At 47.7% G+C, this 13,162-nt stretch overlaps 1 protein-coding gene and 1 long non-coding RNA gene across 3 annotated transcripts in view; one reads left to right on the top strand and one right to left on the bottom strand.

Moving 5' to 3' along the window:
* The window catches only part of LOC108306613, a 14,082-nt gene extending 3,079 nt beyond the window's left edge, over nucleotides 1-11,003 (bottom strand). For both annotated transcript variants that reach the window (XR_001826207.2, XR_001826208.2), the window contains exon 1: nucleotides 10,679-11,003. This is a non-coding gene — a long non-coding RNA (uncharacterized LOC108306613). The remainder of the gene's footprint in view (nucleotides 1-10,678) is intronic.
* LOC108306612 (meiotic nuclear division protein 1 homolog) lies at nucleotides 9,568-10,361 on the top strand. Its single transcript, XM_037739681.1, has one exon. The coding sequence runs from the start codon at nucleotides 9,626-9,628 to the stop codon at nucleotides 10,241-10,243; it is 618 nt and encodes a 205-aa protein (XP_037595609.1). The 5' UTR covers nucleotides 9,568-9,625; the 3' UTR covers nucleotides 10,244-10,361.
* Nucleotides 11,004-13,162: the final 2,159 nt, after the last annotated feature.

The raw sequence follows: 13,162 nt of genomic DNA, 5'->3' as shown, positions 1-13,162 counted from the left end.
TAGAGACGGGGTTTCACCATGTTGACCAGGATGGTCTCGATCTCTTGACCTCGTGATCCACCCGCCTCGGCCTCCCAAAGTGCTGGGATTACAGGCTTGAGCCACCGCGCCCGGCCCGATAAAGAAAAAATTCTAAAAACCACCAGGGGTGGGGGTAAATCACCTACAAGAAACAAGAATCCGAATGGATTTCACTCTTCAGCTGTTACACTGAACACAGAGAGACAACAGGGTGATGTCTTCAAACTTCCAAGGTAAATTGTTTTCAATCTAGAATTGTAGAGTCAAACCATCAATGGCATGAGAGGGTAGGCTATAGAACTGTCAGATGCTCCAGTTCTCAGAGGATTTGTTTCCTACTGCTATGTCAGGAATTACCATAGAAAGTGAGGAGATAATCCAAAACAATACATGTAGAAGAACATCTCAACATAAGCCCTCTTCATTATTAGAAAAGAACATTTTATTCAGCTCTTCCTGTACTTTTTGCCTACAGGCTGACTTTTTGTCTTAAAATGCTAACTGGTGAAATTCCAGAGCCTGGCCAAGATGGTGAAACTCCGGCTCTACTACAAATATAAAAAAATCAGCCATGCGTGGTGGCAGGCACCTGTAATCCCAGCTACTCAGGAGGCTGAGGCAGGAGAATTGCTTGAACCTGGGAGGTGGAGGTTGCAGTGAGCTGAGATCATGCCACTGCACTCCAGCCTGGGCAACAGAGCAAGACTCTGTCTCAAAAAAGAAAAAAAAAAAACAGCCAAGATGGAGTCACTTTTGCCTCCACACCAACTGTCCATGGAAACGAGTGGGTTTTGTTTTCCAGAAGGAGTGGATGTTCTTTATAACAGCGGATGAGATTTTAAAACAAAAACAAAAAGCAGTCTGGAAGGAAGAGAAGGAGACATTTGGAGAAGCATTTCTACGGGTGAGAGGTCCTTGTCCTCCCCTCTCCCACCGCAGGGGGCAGGAGACACCCACAAGACTCCCATGAAGTGAAGGCCTTCAGGAGGACCCTCTCAGAGTTTAGCTATGATTTCAGAAGCAGGTAAAGGGGGCCGGGCGCGGTGGCTCACACCTGTAATCCCAGCACTTTGGGAGGCCGAGGCGGGCGGATCACCTGAGATCGGGAGTTCAAGACCAGCCTACCAACTAGGAGAAACCCCATCTCTACTAAAAATACAAAATTAGCTGGGTGTGTTGATGCATGTCTGTAATTCCAGCTACTCGGGAGGCTGAGGCAAGAGATCGCTTGAACCCGGGAGGTGGAGGTTGCAGTGACCCAAGATCGCGCCATTGCGCTCCAACCTGAGCAACAAGAATGAAACTCCATCTGAAAAAAAAAAAGAATTCTGTGTTCACCCCAGCACGAAAGTGAAGGAATGTAGTTGCAATGATAGTGGTGGTTCAGTATTCCATCTATTCAAGTCAACCAAAAAAGAATATGGAATATAGAAAAATATAGAACCCAAGAAATATGGGCTGTGAGTTCAATCCCATCTGGAGAGCATGGATTTAGCAACTAGAAAGGATAGAGAACTTCTCCCTGTGGCTCCAGGAAAATTATTCTAATGATGTGCAGCCCAGACCCCACATCCAGTGTCAGAACGCTGTCCAGCAAGTAGCCCCAGGCAACACCTGGCAACCCCAGCGGACACAGATGTGAATGCTTTTCCTTCAGTAAAGTGTATTCCAAACCTAGGAAGGTGTGAAACTAAATATATAGGCGGTGAAGTAAACCTAACATGTAGTATTAATACATCTGTGCTAAATTTAAGAGCAATCTATATTTGGTATTGTAATGTGTAAGAAAATTCAGCATACTAAAGATTTGGAATTAGCCTGAGATAACAAATCAAAACATAAAATGAAGTACTTGATTTTAGATTTGTGGTTTCTTTTTCAGTTGAAAGGTATGAAATAATTTGATGAGGTTTGTAAACAATATTGGAATGTTGATGAGACCTTGAGATTCCTTGTGAATATTAATTTGCCTTAGTTACTTAGTTTTTGATTGTTAAAATCAAATCCCTAAAATACACCAAATGTGTAAACTCAATTTAAAATGTTTCTAGGCATTTAACTGCATGGTGAATGAAACTGATTATTTAAGAGAGTTTTGTGTCTTTGATTTTCATTATTATGCATTAATCAGTGAGAAAGTAAAGTTGGTGGCTCTTATTTAGCACAATTTATTAAAAGAATAATTACTGCAGGGCCCGGTGGCTCACACCTGTAATCCCAGCACTCTGGGAGGCCGAGGTGGGTGGGTCACCTGACGTGAGGAGTTGGAGACCAGCCTGGCCAAAATGGTGAAACCCCATCTCTAATAAAAATACAAAACATTAGCCAGGTACGGTGGCAGGCACCTGTAATCTCAGCTACTCTGGAGGCTGAGGCAGGAGAATCATTTGAACCCAGGAGGCAGAGGTTGCGGTGAGCCAAGGTTGTGCCATTGCACTCCAGCCTGGGTGACAAGAGTGAAACTCTGTCTCAAAAAATAATAAATACGTTTTTTTGTTTGTTTGTTTGTTTGTTTTGAGACAGAGTTTCGCTCTTGTCACCCAGGCTGGAGTGCAATGGCACGATCTCGGCTCACCACAACCTCTGCCTCCCAGCTCAAGCTTTTTTTGTGCCTCAGCCTCCCAAGTAACTCGGAATACAGGTATGTGTCACCACACTTGGCTAATTTTGTGTTTTTAATAGAGATGGGGTTTCTCCATGTTGGTCATGCTGGTCTCGAACTCCTGACCTCAGGTGATCTACCCGCCTTGGCCTCCCAAAGTGCTGGGATTATAGGCATGAGCCACCGCGCCTGGCGAACAATTACGTTTATAAGCTGAACTTACAAGAAGCTTAAGGAAAACTAGGTTTAAAATGTACTTTAACAAACTGACTATTAATTATTTTAAGGAAACAAAATGGTAACAGTCCATTTGGTACACAAGTACCAGCATGAACATGAAAAACTCTCCCTGACTTTAGGATCTACATGCCAAAGGGCAGTGTCCAAGGGGCCGCCTGAGAGAGTGCCCACCCGTGCCAAGACCACCTGCAGCAGAGCCACCCTGAACTCCCCTTTTGCCAGGCAAGTGGACAGGGCAGAAACGGACAGGCCCCCAGTGCCAGTCTGAGAGGCCCTGAGGCCAAGAAGGTGGGCTTCCTGCCCTGTCCAGCGTGTCTCCACATCAGGAAGCTCTGTGCCCACCCCCTGCCACTCCCTCCTCTCTTTCTTCCCTGCTCTCTTTTTCTCCGTGGTACTCGTCACCATTTGATAACGAATGTCATATATTTAGGTTGTTATCTTTCTGCACATACAGGCAGGCACTGCGACAGCAGGGACTTTGTCTCACTCAGTCCTAAATCCCCAGCATCTAGAAAGGTCCCCGCGCTTGGTCTGCTCCCAATCATTCTGTGCTGTGTGAAGGCACGGATGGCCTCTGCTCCTGCTCTGTGTCTCCCTCCCAGTCTGAACTGCCAGCTCCCTGACCTCAGGAACGACCTTATTCAACATTCAATCTCTGTGCCCAGCACCAACCCAAAAAAAAAAAAAAAAAACAAATTAAAAAAAAAAAAAAAAAAAAAAAAAAACAAAAAAAAAAAAAAAAAAAACAAGAGTCTAATCCATGTACAAGTGACTCCCTGTGGGAAGCCAGGCTGGCCCTTTGGAATCAAACAAACGTGAGTTTCAATGCTGGTTCTGTCACTTACCAGCCATCATGGAACCTTGGACAAGTGACTCGAGGTTTCTGTTCTTCAGTTTCTTCAGCTGGAAATGGGGATGACAATACCTGCCTCACTCTGTTCCTGTTGGAATTAAATGGGTTAATGTAAGGCAAAGTGTCTAACGCTGACCGTTTTGGGTCTTTTTTGTTGTTGTTGTTTTGTATAAGCAAAGCCCTCTCACTGTAGGTGCTCAATGAAAATCAATTCCTTCACTCCTTTTAACCTCCTCCAATTGCTGCAGAGAAAGCTCGGCTTCCCTCCCGCTGAGCTGGTGCTTGACTTACATTTACTGCCCTGGGGAGTGACAGGAGTCAGTAGGGGTGGGCTGGAGGGCCTGGCATCTGTGCTGGCGGATGGGAGCAGAAGAATCAGTTCCCGGTTGGGAATTTGGAGACATCAACAATTTTGGGAACTTCAAGGACAGGAAGCAGAGAAAGAGATGTGATAGAGAGGGGGAAATAGCCGGCCCCTTCTAGACAGCCCCTTCCCACTCCCAAGTCACAGAAATGAGGAACCCAGGAGAGCCAACAGGAAGGGACAAATTCCCCAAATTCCCAGGTCCCGCCCAGGCCCATCCTCCAGCCTGGTCCAGAGCTCAGTCCTGAACTCAGCTCCCAGCCCCCACAACTCCATCAGCCCCAGACCCACTAGCCACCTGTCCCAGGCCCAATTCCAACAAAGAGAAGGGGTAGGGCCCTGGAGAAAATGAGGTTCCCCAATGTTAAATGCCCACTCTGAATGAAGGGACCCCCCAGACAAGCTTTGTGTGAGCAACGTGGTTGTTTACTCACCAGGTGCGGGCAGGCTGAGTCCAAAAAGAGAGTCAGGGGAGGGCGGTGGGATAGGAGTTGGTTTTGTAGGTTGGGGGTAAGCAGCGGAAAATTGCAGAAGTTACAGTTCAGGGTGGTTTTTGCAAGCTGGGAGGGGGTCGTAGGGTCTGGAGTCATGAGGTTGACTTATCAGTTGAGCAAGGTCAGTTACAAAGTCCAGTTGCCTTAACAGTTGAGGCAGGAATAAGGAAAAACAGAAGAATGTCTCAGAGTTAATTAGGCACTGCAAGCGTTGGTCATTCTTCTCCTTTTTGTGGTTTTCCAGTTAACTTCAGACTTTCTAGTTCCAGGAACTCATCTGGAGGTGTATGTGCAGGTCACAGAGGTTACCATGCAGTCCATCACACCGTCAGCCTAAAAGACCCTACGCCCAAATCACAGGAGAACTCCCCTGGCCTCTCCGCATCTGTTTCCACTTCTCCTGGTCTCTGTCTTCCTCCGTTTATCTGCCTCGTTCCATGCTCCCGCCGTTCTCTCCTCCATAGGCTCTCTCTCTCTGCCTCCCTCTGGCTCATTCGCTCACATACTGCACAGCAGGTATGCGCTGGGGAAGAGGGAGAAGGCCAGTGAGTAAACTCATAGGAAGCAGAGGACAGGGCCAGAGAGAGGAAGGGGCCAGATCACGGGGCCTCAGGGGCGTGGAAGCCCTGAGGAGTTTTGTCTGTGAAATGGGGAATCACTGATGAGTTAAACAAGGCAACAAAGGTCTGATATACATTTTTAAAGTCACCTTCAGGCTCCTATATGAGGATGAAGCTTTAGGGGTGAGAGTGGGCAGGGGATGTTGGTGCCAAAGTCCCAGAAGAGGGGTGACGATGGTGTTTGGGACTGGAAGTGGCTGTGACGACAGTGAGGAGATGTCAGATTAAAAGAAGATGTGGTGTCTCACGCCTGTAATCCCAGCACTTTAGAAAGTTGAGGCGGGTGGATCATCTGAGGTTAGGAGTTCAAGACCAGCCTGGTCAACATGAAGAAATCCCGTCTCTACTAAAAATACAAAAAAAATTAGCTGGGCATGGTGGTGGGCACCTGCAATCCCAGCTACTTAGAGGCTGAGGCAGGAGAATTGCTTGAACCCAGGAGGTGGAAGTTGCAGTAAGCCAAGATCATGCCACTGCACACCAGCCTGGGCAACATGAGCAAAGACTCCGTCTCAAAAATAAATAAATAAAAGTACTTTTTGGGCCAGGCGCAGTGGCTCACACCTGTAAGCCCAGCACTTAGGGAGAGAGACAAGAGAATGGCTTGAGGCCAGCTTTGAGACCAGCCTGGGCACATAGTGAGACCTTGACTCTACAAATAAAAAATAAAATTGAAAAAAAAAAAACACAAGGTAGGTAGATCTTGGAGGAAGAACCATCAATTCAGCACTGGCTGGGGAGGGCCTCTGGGCAGGGAAAGCAAGGCTTCCCGAAGAAGCTTTGGATGCGGCTGAGAAAGTGAGAGCAGTTTAGCTGAGCCAGGAAGAGGGGGCTGGAGTGGGTTAAACGCGCAGTGTAAAAAGAGGAACTAAAAAAAGCTCAGTTTGGGATAGAGCGAGTTTGAGGTCCCTGTTAGACCCTGAGGTGAGATGCAGGGAGGAAGCCGAATACACAATCTGGGCAGGGACACACACTCCACACATTAACCCCAATGCCTTGAGCTCCATTGACCTGAAGAGATAGCCCTGCTCCTGTCCAGCTGGCCCCTGACCTCTGGTCACACTGGCCTCAGATCTGTGTCTCCTTCTCAAGTACCTGGCCCCCAGGGCCACTGTCCCTCGGTCTCCACTGGGTGCACTGGAAAGGAAGGGTGAGGTACGAGAAGCCCCATTAACGCCATGAAATCACCAGGCACAGTGGCTCATGCCTGTAATCCCAGCACTTTGGGAGGCTGAGGCAGGCAGATCACAAGGTCAGGAGCTTGAGACCAATCTGGCCAACATGGTGAAACCCTGTCTCTACTGAAAATATAAAAATTAGCTGGGTGTGGTGGTACATGCCTATAATTCCAGCTACTCAGGAGGCTGAGGCAGGAGAATTATGAACCCGGGAGGCAGAGATTGCGGTGAGCTGAGATCGCACCACTGCACTCCAGCCTGGTGACAGAGCGAGACTTCATCTAAAAAAAAAAAAAAAAAAAAAAAATGACATCAGCAGCTCAAACACCAGGAAGTCCCAGCTTTTGCAACAGCTCATAAGGACTGGTGCTTCTTCCTGTGAGCAGTGACAGCCTGCAGGATTCTAAACTCTGCTTTTCATTGTTTTGTCCTTGAGTGGATCACGCCTTCCTAATCTACCGTGTTCTGCATTTATCTACATCCGCAGGGTTTGTGGTCTTGTTGCTAGAGGCCTAATTCTCCTTGCCTGGTTTATAAAATCCAGGTAACCGAGGATTTTTTTTGGGGGTGTGGATACTCTATGTCAAAAGGATATGCATGTTTTTGAAAGATCACAATGTACTGGGGGCTGGAATCTGGAACTGAAGGGGGAACGGTTCCCTTGTCCCCCTCACAGGGCTTACAACAGGGAGAGTGGCTCACTCCTTCAGAGTCCTGCCGCTCAAACCTCTAGGGGTGCATGCAGACGGGCAGGTTGTGGGGCTCCAACCCCTTGGCAGCCTCTGAGGGTGAATGCTTACAGCTCCTGAAGCCCCGGAGGGCATGTGTTACGGGGTCCTCTTTTTTGGGGGGAGGCGAGGATGGAGTCTCACTCTGTCATCCCTGCTGGAGTACAATGGCACGATCTTGGCTCACTGCAACCTCCGCCTCCTGGGTACCGGGCTCTCCTCCAGCTGCCTCAGCCAAACTCTGCACCATTCTGCTGATCAGTGGCCTGCCGGCCTCTGCCTGTCAGCGTGCTCTTACGCCGGTGCGTTCCTCTCCAAGTCCAGCCTCTGTGTGTCTACCCGCTAGGGTCTCAGGGTTTTTATAGGCACAGGATGGGGGTGTGGCAGGCCGGGATGGTCTTGGGAAATGCTACATTTGGGCATGAAAACAGAAATGCCTGTTCTCACTCAGGTCCGTGGGCAGGGGCCCAGGTGTGAAACCCTAGCCAGAGACCTACCCTTCTCTACCCAGCACATCCTTGCCCCACTCCCATATCAGAACCAAATGGTTTTCTGTCATCTTGACATGATCACAAGGGTCTATGAGGCCAAGCACAGTCAGAGGGGCCTGGGGGTGGCATCATATGCCCACAGGATGGCAGCTCTTGCCTGTGTCAGAAGCACAGAAATAAGGGACCCTGCATTCAGAAAGACCACAGTTAAGAGGAAAATATACAGGTTCACAGGCTTGGAGTGAGTGGACCCCAGAAATAAGGCGTCCAAGGACGCCATTCTGGAGAAATGCCTCAGTCCAGAGCCTTGCCCTCCAGACTTCCCACCCACACACCTGCCTGTCAGAGGAGAGCAAACGCCAGGAGAGCCACTGGCCACAAGTATATGGTATCTGATATATTTGTTTGTTTTCATATAAAATTAATTTGAAATTAAATATTCCTGGATGATGACGAGTTACCTAACGGGTACGAGGTACATTGTTTGGGGGATGGATACCCGAAAAGCCCTGAGCTCACCACTCCACATCTATGCATATAACCACATTATGCTCATTTCCCATAAATTTATAAAAATAAACAAATAAAGCTAAGAAGCAACACTTTGAAATAAATACTACTTGAGTCAAAATGAACTAACCAAGAAAAAAATGCTCCAGGCTAGGTACAGTGGCTCACGCCTGTAATCCCAGCACTTTGGGATGCCAAGGTGGGCAGATCATGAGGTCAGGAGTTTGAGACCAGCCTGGCTAATATGGTGAAACCCCATCTCTACTAAAAATACAAAATTTGGGCTGAGGCAGCCGGACGTGGTGCATCATGCCTGTAATCCCAGCACTTTGGGAGGCCGAGGCGGGCAGATCATGAGGTCAAGGGATCGAGACCATCCTGGCCAACATGGTAAAACCTGGTCTCTACTAAACACAAAAAATTAGCTGGGCATGGTGGCACATGCCTGTAGTACCCGCTACTTGGGAGGCTGAGGCAGGAGAATTGCTTGAACCAGGGAGGCAGAGGTTGCAGTGAGCCGAGATGGCATCACTGCAGTCCAGCCTGGGTGACAGAGCAAAACTCCATCTCAAAAAGAAAAAAATGCTCCTGACACATGATCAAGTAATGCTGTAATACCAGGTTAACACATGTTAGAGCTTATTATATGCCAGGCATTATACCCTGTGCTTTACATCCATTATCTCAATTAAGCCTCATAATAGGCCTAGGGAAAAGGGTCTGCTGTTATCCCCATTTACAGATGAGCAAACTAAGGCCTAGAGAGAAATTAAGCAACTTCACTGAAGTCACTCATAAGGATGGGCACAGTGGCTCACACCTGTAATTCCAGCACTTTGGGAGGCTGAGGCAGGCAGATTGCTTGAGCTCAGGGGTCCCAGACCAGCCTGGGCAACATGGTGAGACCCACCTCTACAAAAATAAAAAATCAAGTCAATCATAAGTAAATGGCTCAGCCAAGATGCAGACTGCTATGGTCTGAATGTTCGTATCCCCCAGAATTCATATGTTAGAGCCTAATACCCAGTATGACAGTATTAAGAGGTGGGGCGTTTGGGATGTGATTTAAGTCAAGAGGTTTGCCCTCATGGATGGGATTCGTGGCATTATAAAAGAGGCTGGAGGGAGCTGTTTTGCCCCGTCCATCATGCCCCTTCCACATAGAAGTTGCTGTCTGTGGCTGGGCATGATAGCTCATGCCTATAACCCCAGTACTTTGAAAGGCCAAGGTGGGCGGATCACCTGAAAGCAGGAGTTCGAGACCAGCCTGGTCAACAGGGTGAAACCCATCTGTACTAAAAATATAAAAATTAGCTGGGCGTGGGGCACACACCTGTATTCCCAGCTACTCAGGAGGCTGAGGCAGGAGAATTGCTTAAACTCGGGAGGTGAAGGTTGCAGTGAGCTGAGGTCACACCATTGCACTTCAGCCTGGGTGACAGAGCAAGGCTCAGTCTCAAAAAAAACAAAGAAGCCCTCACCCCGTGCGCAGGCCCCCCCAGCAGAAGCCCCCATGCCGGCACCATGTCAAAGAAAAAAGGATTGAGTGCAGAAGAAAAGAGAACTTGCAAGATGGAAATAGTTTTTGAAACAAAAGATGTATTTCAATTAAAAGACTTGGAGAAGATTGCTCCCAAAGAGAAAGGCGTTACTTCTATGTCAGTAACAGAAGTCTGTCAAAGCTTAGCTGATGGTGGCATGGCTGACTGTGAGAGGATCAGAACTTCTAATTATTATTGGGCTTTTCCAAGTAAAGCTCTTCATGCAAGGAAACATAAGTTGGAGGCTCTGGAATCTCAGTTGTCTGAGGGAAGCCAAAAGCGTGCAAGCCTACAGAAATGCATTGAAAAAGCTAAAATTGGCCAATGTGAAACGGAAGAGCAAACCACGCTAGCAAAAGAACTTTCTTCACTTCGAGACCAAAGGGAACAGCTAAAGGCAGAAGTAGAAAAATACAAAGATTGTGACCCACAAGTCGTGGCAGAAATACGCCAAGCGAACAAAATAGCCCAAGAAGCTGCTAACAGATGGACTGATAACATATTTGCAATAAAATCTTGGGCCAAAAGAAAATTTGGGTTTGAAGTAAATAAAATTAATAAAACTTTTGGAATTCCAGAAGACTTTGACTACATAGACTAAAATATTCCATGGCAGTGAAGGATGTAAATTTTAAACTATTATCTAAATAAGTGTACTGAATGGTCATTTGCCTGCAACTATATGTATCCTTTTGTTAATGTTAAATAACGTGTAAAATAAAAAAAAAAAAAAAAAAAAAAAAAAAAAGAAGTTGGTGTCTGTGATGATGGTCCTCATCAGGCACCAAACCTCCTGGTGCTTGATTTTGGCCTTCCCAGCCTCCAGAATCGTGATCAACAAACTTCTGTTGTTGATAAATTACCCATTCTAAGGCAACTGGCTGTATCAGTACAAATGAACTACAGACGCAGTTCCATCTGACTCCAGAACCAAAGCTCTTGCCACTCTGCACCCCTGGGGTACATTCCTGGCATCGCAGACCTGCCTCTGTTTCAGCAGTACAAGATACGAAAGGTCCAAACCCCCTGCACCTACCTTGGAGCGCCACACATGACCATCTCCAGCCTTCTCATGTGCTGAGTGCCTGGAATCCCAGTCCACGCATCCATCTCATGCCCTTCAGCTCATCTTCCAGGATGTGACTTCAGAGGAGAGTAAACTCCTCCTCCAGGAAGCCTTCTCTGACTTACCAAGTAGAGCTCACCAGGCCCTCTTGGGCACCACCTCCATGCAGGAATATTCTGTAATCTTTGTTTGGGGACACTGTCTATCTCCCCTGCTGCACCAGGCCCGGCAGAACCCGTGGCTTTGTCATTTCTGTGTCCCTAACATGCTGTACGGAACCCAGCACACAGCTGGCCCAGACTCCTCAACTTTGCCCTTAGAGTCATGACAGAGGAAGGCTGGTGTTTTTGTGTAAACACTGGAAAAGTCTCAAGAAACCGCTCATCAAAAAGTAAGGAACAATGCGATTCATCCATCAGCTTTATAATCATTTCCATTTGGTAACCTGTTAGGGCTCTCTAAGAGAATTTGCATTCTCTCCCTGTTAGGGCTAAGTAGAAGTCACCACTTGGGAGGTAGACAGGGTTTCAACAGAGGTCCCCCCAAGGGCTCTCTTGAGCCCCATCTCCACTGCTCCCCACTTACCCCCAGCATCTGTCAAACATATTCTATTCAGTGGATGACCCCATAGAATCCTTGAGATCGCAGGTCCCAGGTGAGGCTTTTCCTGGCCTTGCTCAGTGCTGTGACCCTGCAACATAGGAGAGCATTTAGCACAGAGTAGGCTCTCAAGAAACATTAGTTGGGCTAGGCACAATGGCTCACACCTGTAATCCCAGCACTTTGGGAGGGTAAGGCAGGGGGATCACTTGAAGCCAGGAGTTTGAGACCAGCCCAGCCCACATAACAAGATCCCCATCTCTACAAAAATTTCTTTTAATTTAGCAGGGTGTAGTGGCATGGGCCTATAATCCCACTACTCAGGAGGCTAAAGTGGGAGGATCTTTTGAGCCCAGGAGTTCAAGGCTACAGTGAACTATGATTGAGCCACTGCATTCCAGCCTGGGTGACAGGGCCAGACTCATCTCAAAAAATAGAAATAAAGAAATTCTGGCCGGGTACAGTGGCTCACACCTGTAATCCCAGCACTTTGGGAGGCCGAGGTGGGCGGATCACAAGCTCAGGAGTTCAAGACCAGCCCGACCAACATGTTGAAACCCTGTCTCTACTAAAAATACGAAAACTAGCCAGGCATGGTGGTGCATGCCTGTAATCCCAGCTACTCGGGAGGCTGAGGCAGGAGGATCGCTTGATTCCAGGCAGCAGAGATTGCAGTGAGCCGGGATCGTGCCACTGCACTCCAGCCTGGGCAACAGAGCAAGACTCCGTTGTAGCAGGAGCTGCTGTGGGAAACAGATCTCACGAACGCCGAATGGAGAAGGAGGAAGTTTATTCCAGCCCCGGAGCCTGAGCGATAATTGGTCCAAAGCTCAGCTCGTCTAACAAAGGAAGGTTTCAACTTTATATAGGCTTATACTTTAGATATTACACATGGAAGAATCTTGGGTTTACAGTCTTAGAACACTCATATGAAAGGGTTCCGGTTTACAGTTTTAGGACTCACATGTGAAACTCTTGCTACAGTTTTAGGACTCACATGGGGACTCTTGCCACTCTGCACCCCTGGGGTACATTCCTGGCATCGCAGACCTGCCTCTGTCTCAGCAGTACAAGAAACGAAAGGTCCAAACTCCCTGCACCTACCTTTGAGCTCAACACATGACCATCTCCAGCCTTCTCATGTACAGGTTTTGGGTTTGATCTTGTTTTAAACAAAAGGTGTCTTCCGGAGAGTCTCCCCAAGACCAAGCCTCCCACCTACAGGAAGGTGAAACAGGAGGCGCCAGGCGGTCAGCCTTTTCTTCTATTGAAATGCAGTGTGATAGTCAAAGAAGTTGATCTCAGATGCCTGGGTCTCCTTCTTCACTGTCTCAAAATAAATAAATAAATAAATTCTGACACGAGCTAAACCATGGATAAACCTTGAAGATATTATGCTGAGTGAAATAAGCCAGTCATTGCACAGGGATAAATATTGTATAATTCCACCACTAAGGTAGCCAAATTCATAGAGACAAAAACTAGAATGGTGATTGCCAGGGGATGGGGTTGGGGGGCAGGGAATGGGCAGTTACTGCTCAATGGGTTTAGAGTTTCAGTTTCGCAAGATGAAAAGAGTTGTGTGGATGGTTGCACAACCATGAATGTGCTGCGTGCAACAGAAATGCATGATTAAAAACGGTTAAATTCGGGCCGCGCACAGTGGCTCACGCCTGTAATCCCAGCACTCTGGGAGGCCGAGGCGGGTGGATCACGAGGTGAAGAGATCCAGACCATTCTGGTCAACATGGTGAAACCCCGTCTCTACTAAAAATACAAAAAATCAGCTGGGCATGGTGGTGCGTGCCTGTAATCCCAGCTACTCAGGAGGCTGAGGCAGGAGAATTGCCTGAA

This window comes from Cebus imitator, unplaced genomic scaffold, assembly GCF_001604975.1.
Source record: "Cebus imitator isolate Cc_AM_T3 unplaced genomic scaffold, Cebus_imitator-1.0 Scaffold72, whole genome shotgun sequence".
NCBI lineage: Eukaryota > Metazoa > Chordata > Mammalia > Primates > Cebidae > Cebus > Cebus imitator.
This window is presented reverse-complemented; position numbering and strand designations above follow the sequence as displayed.

Coding starts and splice junctions, on each gene's coding strand:
- LOC108306612 (XM_037739681.1), top strand. CDS start 9,626: ATGTCAAAGAAAAAAGGATTGAGTGCAGAAGAAAAGAGAACTTGCAAG.